Raw genomic sequence first — 12,753 nt, forward strand, 5'->3', positions numbered from 1 at the left:
TGACGAATGTCATTAAAAAAAGATTTATAATTTTTTTCAAAATATCTTCATCATTACTTAATCTTAGTTTAAGTTAGAAATATTTAAATATCTTATTTTGTTATGAAGAAAAATATACCAAAATAAGACCAAATCTTTAAAAATACTATTAAAATGTATAATATTAATAATATTAATAATAAAAAGTTTATCCTCTAATGAAATATAAAATTAAAATCATTTGAAATTTGGTCAATTAGAAAAGTCATTTATATTCTATTCATAACTGGAAGTAAGATTCTTTAATTTTTGGGGCCCAGCCTTAGAAAATAAGAATTGACTTTTTTTTTTTTTTTTTTTTTTTTTTTTTTTTTTTTTNATTATTTTTATTTAGTTTCTACAACAAAATCAAAGTTTAATACTTTGCTTTTCAAGTTTAAGAATAATTTTGAATGAGTTTTCAAGAATTCAAAACAATTCTATATTAATTAATTAAGATTTTAAAAAAAAAAGACACAATATAACTCCTACTTTTGACCAAGTTTATGAAACAAGCTTAAATACGACTTGTTATGGTAAAAGCATGTTGTTGATTGAAAGTGTGAAGATGCTCGAGTATGGTGATATTATCATGTCTATCATTCAAATTTGTGAGCTTTGCTATTAAGGTATATAACATTTGTTAGGGTGAATTCCTTATGTATATAATATGCACATCATCAAGTTATTATGTGATTTTTAGAGGATCTCCTATAATTCTCTGACTGTGAATTTGTTTAGAGTGACATAGATCAGCATGATATCGAGATAGTTATTGGACACGAGGTCGATCTCTACTTTATAGTAATTGTATGGGAACTACTAGAGAGTAGCCAACCGATCTCTAATAGTAAGAGTAAGTTGTTTAGAGAACATGAGCCAATAGGACATAGAGCTCCGATCTCTAATAGTAAGTTGTTTAGAGAACATGAGCTGGATGGTACGAAAGTTGCACCTCGCCGTTCTATGATGTGGATCATTAATAGGAAAATAATAAAAGACATAACTAAGACATAACTAGATTACCTGAACCTAGTATACCTAGTATTGATGGTCTAGTTGATTTTAAATTAGTTAAAAATAGACACAGAATTCATATTTCAATTATTGACAGACAATCTCTAGCAAACAACATCAATAAATTTCAAATGAATAAAAGAACAATTTATTCTCATTTAGTTCAAGAGCATTCCAATTCCCAGTAAATAGATTAAAGAAAAAAAAACATGACAATAACTTATCGTCGTGTCGTATTCACATTCATTCACACTAAGCAAAAAAGATCCATCTTTGACCAAGTGTTCCATGGTAAACAAACTTTCCTAAAATTCACAGTTATCAATTCAAACAAAGAGTACATCTAAATTCTAAATTTGGAATAGTTCACACATGATAAGACAAAATGTTCATCAGAGAACTCAAGTGCCCATAAAAATCGTGGACTTCTTGCTTTGGACCTTGCCTGCATAGCATGTTGAGGCATGAAATATCAGTGAAATATACAGAGGCAAATGCAGAATGGAAGGATCAGAAATGTGATGAATTGATGAATTACATACGTATGCATAAAAATTATAGCCAAATTCTATGAGAAATGCACTCGCAATCAGCTAATAGGACAGCATAGTTCCAAGTATTCCGAAACTAACTTGAAATGGTCATTAGTTTCATTCACTAATTATTACACCTTTCACTATTCACTCTCTCGCTGGAAGTTTCAACCAAACAAATGAATGTCGCACGCCCCAAACCAACCATTCTTTGCAGCTCGTTCAAGAAAAGCCGACCCTTTACATCCCGCCGAATATGATGAAACCAAATCTGTTGACTAAATTACATGTTGGAGATACGAGCGCTCTCTACAGCAGGCCTGTGCTTCCGAATGGATTGCTTGTGGGTGGAGGTACGGTATGGTGGTTGGGAGCAGGGAATGCACTGAAACCTGCATCACCAAAAGGATTTGTTGGGTCCATTGTAAATGGTTGTTGTTGCTGCTGTGGGAAGGTGGGTTGGTAAGGACCAAAAGGATTGGCCGCCTGCTGCTGAGCTAGTGGCGCCATTTGAACCGATGGAGGTGGAGCGACGGCATTTGAATATGCAAACGGATCTTGCACTTCAAATGGGTTTGGTGCAGGCTTACCGTACACTGGCTGTAGAGAAGCTCTATACGCACCTTCATCATATAAACTATCGAGAGTGAGCGTGTCCAACCCACCAGCCTGGTTCGTCATAGAATGAGAGCAAAATTATCAATTTATTGAAGAATAGGTCACCACCGTATATCTACACAATAATTATAGTCCTAATGCTTGCTTTATACTAAAAAGAAAAATAATAATAAACAAAAAAACTTGTTCTCAGAGATTCTAGTGGATATGGGCAGAAAATATGGATAAAATACTTGGATTTCCATTCCCTAATAATCCCCTTAAGCTTCAAAGAATCTAATTCATAAATGTTCCACCAGCTAAATGCAAAACTGGGAAACGATATGGTTCAAAATTCACAATCACATTAAAGCATACCAGTTGTCTCTCATTAGCTGATGAAAGGTTACCACTTGGAGTGGTGACCAAGGCTAGCTCCCAACCAGTAGGATCGAAATCCTTTGCCTGCACACCATTGGAATGAAAAGTGGACACTGCTGCATCTGATATAAGGTTTGATATCATTAACACTAGTTAGGAAAATTTCTCAAGCAACCCAATTAGAAAGAAAGACTTGGAATTTACCACCAGAAGGAACTATAGCTAAGGCCAAAGCATTTCTCTCCTCAATGGCGGATACTTCTGTGGTAGCAAGACTCAATCCCTGAAAAGTTGACCAAGCAAAGTGGCAAGGATGGTGATGAGAGGCATTATCATTTATTACAGAAGAAAAAAAGGTATAGATATATACCAATAAATCTCCAGTCTCTGAATGGGTTGGAGCAGGAACTGGTGCTGGTGCTGGAGGTGGTGCTGGAGCCGTCTCAACAGGAGTAATAGAGAGATCATCTGAAGGAGAAGCCTCTGGTTCATCTGTTGGTAAGTTCGGATCTTCTGAAGGAGAGTCTTCCGGCTTGTAAGTAAGTTGCAGCTGTCCAGGATTAGAAAATAAAAATTTAAACATTGTCAAACAGATAAATTAGATTCACACATAAGCTCCAGGGCACAAACATGCAAGAAAAAAAGCAAAGAAAGCCATGTTGCCTTCATAAGTAGATTCCAAATATGAGAATAAATCCAAATAGCAATTCTTTCAAATGCCTGAAGTATAACCAAATTTTTGGTATGAAAAATTATCGAGAATATACTAACCAGTGGTTCATTTGGTACTGTAACAACTCGTGGTGCCTCCCTAATATACTCTTCCATCGTATTAAGAAATGACTGTGGGGGCTGGAAGTGGATAACAAGGCATGAAGTATGAAAGTATAAGTTTATACTGTAGCTTTAGGTCGATAAGAAACATAAGTCACTATAATACCATTACTACCTCTCTTAAAACAGGAAACTGGAAATTCCGAGCAAGTTCTAACCCTTTGCAAATATCATAGAAATCTGATAGGCTTCCTGCCTGCACGAGGAAAGGGCAAGAATAAGCCTGAACTGTCTAATAGTGTACCTCAGATAATATAAAAAAGGTTGACGGGGGACACAACCAAAAAAGTTGATAGACAACCAGTAATCATTCTAAGAGATAACTATCACTGTTAGAAACAAAAATGAGCTCAAACGTACCTGTTGGCCAGCTCTTTTATAGATATCAAGGGCTTTGATAGCCTCGTGTCTTGGCATCTCAAAAAACTGCAGGGAGTTAAATAAATTTATTGTCACCAAAGCACTGTATGTATGTCTCTAAAAGTCTTGCTTAAGTAAGATACTTACCTTGTCAACAAGATTTATAATTCCATCATTAATAGCACAATAGATTTTAAAGCTCTCTTTCAATACCTGAAAATAACATGTCACGGCATTTGTAAAAAAATGGGCATAAGACTTTATAAATGAAAAGTAGCCTTTGAGAACATAAAAAAGATAACAGAAACTACACTTGATCTAAGCCAAAGGACCGAGAGAACAGAACAAAGAAAACTTTAGAACTCTTTCCCACATAACGCAGGAAACATAGATAGAAGAACAAAAAAATGGCCTTTGCCCATCATAGTGCATTATCCTGGCCCATACATATGAAAACACAGAGAAAGGGGCTAATCAGTGAAATAACAAAAGCAAATACATCAATTTCTTTTTAATTTCACCATGCGAATATACCCCCTCCTCCAACGAAGTAATGAATGTGTTCAACAGCAAACTGCACGTGTTGCTAATCCAAGCCTCAAATAGGCTTGTACTCTTTTATTTATTCAATGGAAAAAATGTTTCTGTCAACAAAGACATGACCGAGAGTTGTGATGGTGCTGGTTACCTTTTAGTCAACAAATATTTCACCTCACATCAACGAATCATATTCATGAGTTTGAAAGAATTGAAAAAATGATACCTAGCAGCATCCTGCTTAATGAGCAGTGGGTACCTTCTATTTTATTTAAGTTTCCTTAGAAAGTGACAGCACTCGAGAATATATTTCCTTTTTAAAACAAGAGCCTCTTTTCATTAATTTAGTGAAAAGATAAGAAGTGCTAGTAGACTTCTGCTAGGAAGTTACTTGTAAAAAGGCACTCCAATTAGATCTATTTACACAGGAAGAGAAGTTATAATATGAACAAAGAAATTTAGCTAAGGACTCCCACGAGCTCCTTCCTTTGCTTTTGAAGACAATTGTTCCTTTCTAGCCATAAATCCTAAGCCATTGCTTTTACGGCATTCAACCGGAGTTTTTCCTCTCTTCTTAAAACCATCATGGCCTTAGGAGTAGCTTCCATAACCTTTTGCTCTCGTCTTCTAAATAAAAATGAAAATGAAAATAATTGTTTTCAACGAGAAGTTCGTAATTTTTTTTTTTTTTTAAAACATGGACATACATTTCCTCTCCTTTCAAAAAATACGTGTACACTAACACATTTAATACTTTGAAAAGATAAAACCTTTTTTTCAATTGGAAACAAAACAATTTCCTTGATAAAATGAAATTACAAAGGGGAGACCAATCCAAAAAAAAAAAAAAAAAAACTTTTTCAATTGGCTTATAAGATGAGTTAACCATGTAAATTAAACAAAAAAAAAAAAAATCACAACACACTCCCAAACCAACACAGCATCACACACCAGTCCCCCATCCTCCGACCCTTATAACAATTCTCTCTCTTCCACCCTTACCTACATGTATAAAACTGACTTGGGGTCAATCAACCTCCTCAGCCTCATTTCCGATCAGGATTGAACCTACTAACTATCTTCCTTTGAAAAAAGTTATTAGGTTACAAGATATTATAGACCAGAACACATGTTTCAACCTTTTTACCGACACTATGAATACCACACCTAAACACTAGTAAAAAGATTAATTGACCAATGATCTCTTTCTCGTGGCATTTTCTTATGAATTAATCAAATAAACTACAACTTTATTCAGTAATTAACGTGTCCCTCCAATCTGGGAACATTTCCACTAATTATGGTTCAAGACAATCCCCTCATAACTTGTCTGATCTGGAGCCTCATGTTACCTATGCCCTTAACACATCTTCCTCAAACAACCTTCCTAGTCTACTTCAAATCTTTAGACATGGGCCACCAGTGACCTCCTTTCAAAGAAAAGGGTGGCCATCCTTTTCCGAATATTAAATTTTAGAACTTTTTACTAAATCAAGGTCTCAGTGGGGCTCTATCTTCTCAAAACTGCCTACGTCATCAAAAGCCAAAACTCCAACTGCTTGCCCAGATTATTCAATAATAACAAAACTTCATAAATTCAAGAGTCTAAATTTTGATCCATATTCACATTTTGATCTGAGAATTTAGCACATAATCATGTTAAACACTACAACTTCAACAAAGAGCACCTAATATAAATTTAATCTTTTTCTGGATGTTACCACATGAAGGGCCCTCAAGTAAATAGTGAGACATCCAGGAGGCATGTCTCTTTCTTATAGCCCTTGAATTTCCATACATTACGGTCTTGCATTACTTCTAAACACAACACATCACGTCACACTATATCGCACATCAAATCAATACAAAAATAGCACACGTGCACATTTCACAATTAACGTATTAAAGTGTAACAGTCTAACATACAATTTAATGACACATACGAATACACGAGCACGTGTCAACATACAACATACAATTGTGTAACCTACGACGGTAGGGCCACTTACTTGGTAGGCCTTAGCCAAAGTACTCCCTAAAATGTACACGTAATCTCCTAGCTCCTCATATGCGTCATACGCTTTCGTTGGTGGTTGGTTCCTTAAACAGGGTTAAAATCGAGTCCGAGAGGGTCTGAGCGGTGCCGAACAGGTCGAAAAATAGGTTTCTCAAGCTGAATAAGCTGCCAGAGCCGAGGAGCCGCCACCGAGCCGATCAAGCCGCTGGAGCCAAGGGGGTGTTTGCGCCAGACGCTGACATGTGGCGCAACAGAAGCGGTCGTGTGTGCAGGCTGAGGTTGGGTCAAGGCGCGGGTCGTCAGGCAGGTCAGACTTCGGTCGCGGGTTTTGGGTTGCGATGGGCAACAGGGTTTTGGTTGCAGGTGGGCTCGGTCATCAGTGCAACCATTCAGATTTTCCATTTTTGCCTTCTTTGGTTAAGATTTTATTNAGCAGAGAATATTGTCCATAAAAGATGAAAAATAATAATTAACAGCAACTATAATAATAATAATGACGATATTAACATTAATCACATTCTCTGCTATAAGATCCAGGAACTGAAAATATAAATAGAAAAAAGTCAGCTTACCAGTGCCAAGGCATACTGTATAACATAATTCCCAATAGCTGCTCCTTCCGGCTGTAATTTTAACATCAAGTAATTTTCATGCTCAAAGGTCACAGTAAAAATTTTAAAAAATAAAGTTGATTTAAGTACCAAGTGAAAAGGAAGGTTCACAGATGTCGAAAAGATACCTTGCAGCCAATAAGACGATACAACAGCTGTTGCAAAGCAGGCAAATGTTCCAACAGTTCTTCACTGTCCAGTTCCCTGGTTCTGCTGTAGCCCTGCCAACGAAAAAAACCATGATTGATGAATTTCAATAATCCATGAACTGGGGACACTCATTAGACACTCCAACACATAGTTTAGTTTGTACTTTTGTATATATATATATATATATCAACCTCAGATAGATTAGGCCATGCAGTGGACATGTCAAAGACGTGTTTAGTTGAAAAGATGAAGAAAATAGAAAATAAGAACATATATTCTCTTCCATTAGAAACCACATTCCTACACAATGAATTCAGAAAAAAGCAAAAATTATGGACCTGTAGAAACTAAAAAAAGAAAAAAATAATAATAAGATAAATCAACTAAAGTCTAAACAACATTACTAAGTAATATACGAAGAAGACACTCAGAACATTGATTGAGATGAAAGTTCTGGTTGCAACCTCTAATGTATTTTGTGAAAAAGAAAATTACTGGATTTTGTCCCTAAAGTGATCCAACAGAACATGTAGTTAAGCTTCCGACATTAAATTTAATATCAAAGTGAATTGAAATGAAAAAACAAAGATTTATGTTCCAAGGTTGACATTTGAAAAGGTTTTCTTGTTAGTATTTGAAACATTGATATATGTACGAATATATAACATATGAGCATAAATATACTGCACTAAATATGTACATATTACTATATTGGTGTCAAGATTTTTTAATAGTGACATGATGTCATGAGCACACCATGCCTTGTCATTTCATATCTATGTCCATTCATGCTTCTTACATCATAAATCTTGACGACGAAGGACAATGATACACAAACCAAGGATGATTTCCCTCCATAAAGATCAGACGGCTTTGGACATGATACACAAACCTATTTTTTTAATTGCAAAGTTGGGAAGTGAAAGAATGCATAAGGACAGCTCAACAAGTGGAGACAAAATACAACCTAACCCAAAACAAAAACAGAAAAGGATTCCCCTCGACTATCTACAGTCCATGGTAAACCGTCAATGGGCCAAACTTCACTTCCAGTAAACTAAATCACATTCATAATGGAGGAGAACTCTATGGTTACATTATGATGCTTATAATTAGAAATTTATAATCACATTATTTTTACCGATAGGCAAAAATGATATGCATCTTTCAGAGTATTTACCAGAAGTTATAACTCACTCAAACATGTACCATGCAAGGAGGCTAGGTGAATTAACTAAAGTTTTCAATACAATACCTTATCCTGACCTTGGGCAGGTCTTGGCAGGCGTTCAGATTCAATGTCATACTTCAGTATCCTGAAACATTCGAGTCGCTCCTCTAAAAACAATGCATATGTACGTACCCATGCAGAGCAATCCCAAGCTATTAAAAGATATATGTATCAGTCATTTATCTATTATTATTGACTACGCTATTAGAGTATCATTTATATGAATCGCTGAAAAAGAAGAGAAGAGGATGCCAGTAATTTTACCAATAGGACTTGAATCATCCTTAAAATTGGATAATTGAAGGATTTTAGCTCTTTGTGTAAAATTCAAAAGTTCTTCCCTGAATGTTGGGTCGCCCTCCCTCAAAGTCCTATGTATGACTATTAACGCTTTCAAAGCTACCTGTCAAACATGAAGAAACTTATACGGTTGATGCAAAAAGGAATCAAGTTAAAAGAATAAATAGACAATGAGAAGAAGGATATAAAGGGTAAGTTTTAAAATAAATCAGGATAAAATCTTAGGACAATAAGATAGCTGTTGATCATTGTATTCTCACATTCATTCCACTTATAATCATGGATCAGTTGTTTCATATTTGTCAAAATAACCATGCGACACAGACATCCTTTTTTTTTTNATATTCAGTCCACATGGGACATGCTTCATCACCATTGAATACATGAAATCCTTTAAATATTAAACAAAAATTTCAAAGAAAAAGGCTCGACTAATAATAGGATAGAAACTAAAGCTTTTGTATTTTTACCCTAACAGATGAACAATAAATTTACCAGAAACATTGCCAAATTTACAATAAAAAAATGCACATTTCATTTCTAATGGTAAATTAAGAATCAGTAAAATAAATTCGCAGTCCCCGTTGCACTTGTGTGCCATCACATTTGAAATAGGATGCACATAACGAAAGTAATAAAATCCAATGCAGATAAATATGAGCATTAAAGAAAAACCACAACCACATACTATAGGAACATAACCAATTTAAGAAGGGGATAGCTAAAACAACCGCACAATTTTCTTAGACGATTGTTATCATCCAGATAAAGGAGCCTAATGCGAACAAAACAACAACAAATATCACAGAGGAAATCAACACATAATGAATTAAATTCGTACCGTCCAATTACGCGTCTTGGACAATCGTCGGGCAAGGGCATGAATGCAATAAGCAACATCAGCACGGGGCCTGATTGCCGATGTAGCAACCAAAATTTCTGAAACAAAAACAGGAAATCAATCCCACAAAAAGTAGATTTTGATTCATAGCAACAAAATGAATCTGGCAAACAGCAATCACTCACTCCTGAGGTGTCTCTCTTTCGGCGGGCACTCGACGTGGTTAGTAGCTTTGACTATTGCCACATCCAAATCCTAAATACAGAATAAGATAATAGCAAAACTCACAAATCGGATCAAACGCCGATCGAAAAAGAATTAAAATGAATAAATAAAAGAACAAAAAGCGAGAGTAGAATTTAAAAAAAAAAAAAAAAACAAACAAACAATCCAAGAATACCGCATAATCGCTATTGACATGGGCAAGGCCAACTTTGGTAGAATCCTTGAGAGCGCCATAAGCTTTCCTCCATGTCTGAAGCGTAGCCATATTCATATAATGCTCTCTCTAGATCTCCGTCTGTCCGTGTCTCTCTCTCTCAAAATTAGAAGTGTTACGTGTTTCGCAGACCTGAATTCCCTGTTTCTCTCTCTGTGATCCAACGAAGAACAAGATGAATTCTTCTGCGGAGAGGAAGATCGAATGGAGGACGCTTTTACTTTTCCCTTTTTTTTTTTTTTTTTTTTTTTTAATTTCTCCAATTTTGAAGAAAATAGATTCCAATTTCTGACCTATGTTGGTGATGGCGTGGATGGCCCCATGGGTCGGTAAATCATACGTGTCATCATCATTATTTCTTCTATCTTCTTTTTTTTATTAATTTCCGAACTTTTTTTTTTTAATAATTTCGAAATATTATAAAAAAAAATTAATATAACAAAATTGGGACGGAGATTTGAATCTCCGACCTTAATAAATGGCGTATGCAATTATCGTTGAGTTATATTCACTTTGATTATAAAAAAATAATAATAATAAATAAACTTTTTAATCGAAGACCTCCAATAAATAATGTAAGATAATAAATAGATGAACTGTCATAGTATAGGAGGACCTTCCAATAGATAATGTTAAACACGAGGTATCGACTATCGTCTTCCTATCCTTCATCTATAGCCATCGTGACCAACTCGATCAACAAAACGAGAGACATCTTGACTGGAAAGAAAAGTAGAATTGTATTTGTCTTTAGTGAAAAGAGAAGTCATATCGTCTTTCACTGTTTGCTCACCTTGTTAGCTCTCTTCGAGAAGGTTACAAATTAGTGTTGTTGTTTAAGTCGTCTTAGGTAAAGGAACACCTTCGATGTTGTTGTTGTTGACATTTGTAATTTAGGGTTTACAATAGTTTTAATTGTCTCACTAAATTTTCTGAAATGGACTTGATAATATGAAGATGCCTTAAATTAAAGATGGTGTAACAAAGCACGTAAGAGCAACAGTGGATAACGAAGTTCGAAGCGGTAGCAACGACTCAAACATTCGAAAGTGAGAAAATAGAGAAATCATAAAATATAACGTTTTGAAATCTAACACACGGCACTCTACTAACTTAATAGTCCGTTGTAGTAGAGTAAGCTTCAAAAGCTCTTTTCAAGATTCTAAGTCGAGCCTCGACGTCTTGCAATCTTTCCAACGCACCAACGCCTCGACTTGAGATTGGAAATTCAATTGAAAGAATCAGGCGTATTATCGTGCCTTAGTGTTGCTCAAGGTCAATTGCCCAACCTAATTTCTACCTTCATTTTATCATGCCACTATGATTTCAAAAAATATTTGATATGTTACCAATTTAAAACTAGGAAATCTATTTAATACTTTAGGTTTCAAGATTTTAAAAAAATCTAAAAAATAACTTTAAATATTAAAAAAAATGAAAAATATCACTATCCTTAATTTTTTTTTTATAAAAATTGTTAATATTGTGTTAAAAAAATTATTCTTACACTTTCAAAAAGTTAAAAGAAAAAAAAAATACCACTTTTTATTTTTTTTTTTTTTTTTTTTTTTTACGAAGCCGTTCCTCTCTCCTTTCCAGTCGAGCAGCTTCTTCGAACCCGCCTTCTATTTCCCTTTCTTTTGACTGTTGAATCGTTCAATGCACCGTTCGTTCAACCGCGAGACCAAAGAAAGGGAGAGGGGGAAGGAGAAGCAGGGCGATAGACACGCTGCTCTTAGGAAGCAGTGCTAGAGCATCTCGGTTCGAGTCCGAGTAGCCAGATTACGGAGAAAGAAGAAATAGCAATAAGGAGCGAAGACGAAGATAGAGTAGGCGATTTTTGATAAAAATTAACAGTGTTAATGCTACATTTAAAATTTAATGATTATTTTTTAAATCTAGTATTGATTATAAGTGTATTTTTTTTATTTTTTTTAAAGTTGAAAAGTACCACTGAGACTTTTTTTATAAATAATTTAGGCACTTATTTATTAATGTAAATAAATAGAAATTGAAAGAAAATTCGTGTAATTGGAGGGGGCAAAGTCACGCGTCACTTAAGAAACGGCTTTTTCCCGGTTCAATGCAAAATTCCCAACGCCCAAGAAAACCTGACGCTCTGTCAAAGTGGGTATCCCATGCCGGCTCCCGACAACAACGGCCCAATAAAACCAAACCACTTATTTTTTACCCTTTTATTATTTATTATTTTTATTTTTTTACTTTTAAATTTTTAAATTTAGTATTTATATTTTCCTTTTTCTAAAATTTGAAATCAACTTTTATCTATTTAGTAAAATATCAATTTTATATTACATTTTAGGGAACAATATGAATTTTTTAACCAAAATATAGAAGTTTTAAAGCTATTTCTAAATATATATTAAAAGTATTTCAAACTAAAATAAAGGAAAATTGAAGAACACGACCGTTGGATCCAGTTGGCAGTTTCAGTCCACGTCAGCTGCTCTGGTCACATCGTGTGTTACAACTTTTGTCTACAACTTAGTTTTAAAGCTTACTCATGCTCTCTCTCACCCAACATGAAAAAAAAAAAAAAAAATTAAATACTTTTTTATTTATATAATTTGTTTTTTTATTCAGTTTTTCTCTTTTTTAAAATTTGAATTTTTGATCTCAATAAAAAATAAATCTTTTTTGTCGGGATGCATTTCGCGTCCAGATTTGAGATATATTAAAAATAATGATCGATAAAATTATAAATTTAGTTCTTAAACTTTTAAATAATAAATTTATTTAAAATTTTAAAAAATGGAACAAATAAATTCATAAATTCTAAAAAATGTCAGAAGAAATTGAAAATTCATAAATTTATGGGAGTTAATGGAGATCTAACCCAAAATATAAAATTTAAAAATTTATGGGA

At 34.3% G+C, this 12,753-nt stretch overlaps 1 protein-coding gene across 1 annotated transcript; it reads right to left on the minus strand.

The window, feature by feature from the left end:
- Positions 1-1,539: 1,539 nt before the first annotated feature.
- Positions 1,540-10,112, minus strand: LOC111806084 (putative clathrin assembly protein At2g01600). The gene is made up of 15 exons (XM_023691440.1): positions 9,828-10,112; positions 9,613-9,682; positions 9,428-9,525; positions 8,551-8,689; positions 8,311-8,438; positions 7,034-7,126; positions 6,867-6,917; positions 3,888-3,953; positions 3,741-3,806; positions 3,496-3,576; positions 3,318-3,398; positions 2,917-3,096; positions 2,751-2,829; positions 2,544-2,668; positions 1,540-2,237 (listed from the first exon to the last, which is right to left on the minus strand). Exons 1-15 carry the CDS (start codon positions 9,921-9,923, stop codon positions 1,878-1,880), a joined length of 1,713 nt encoding a protein of 570 aa, XP_023547208.1. The 5' UTR covers positions 9,924-10,112; the 3' UTR covers positions 1,540-1,877.
- Between the last annotated feature and the right edge of the window lie 2,641 nt (positions 10,113-12,753).

This window comes from Cucurbita pepo, chromosome LG01, assembly GCF_002806865.2.
Source record: "Cucurbita pepo subsp. pepo cultivar mu-cu-16 chromosome LG01, ASM280686v2, whole genome shotgun sequence".
NCBI lineage: Eukaryota > Viridiplantae > Streptophyta > Magnoliopsida > Cucurbitales > Cucurbitaceae > Cucurbita > Cucurbita pepo.

Bases quoted from the DNA above. Each gene is read 5' to 3' on its own strand.
- LOC111806084 (XM_023691440.1), bottom strand. From the start codon at position 9,923: ATGAATATGGCTACGCTTCAGACATGGAGGAAAGCTTATGGCGCTCTC. The intron at 3,807-3,887 runs GTAAGTATCTTA...AACTCCCTGCAG, and splicing joins TTATAAATCTTGTTGACAAG to TTTTTTGAGATGCCAAGACA. The intron at 3,577-3,740 runs GTACGTTTGAGC...TTCCTCGTGCAG, and splicing joins ATAAAAGAGCTGGCCAACAG to GCAGGAAGCCTATCAGATTT.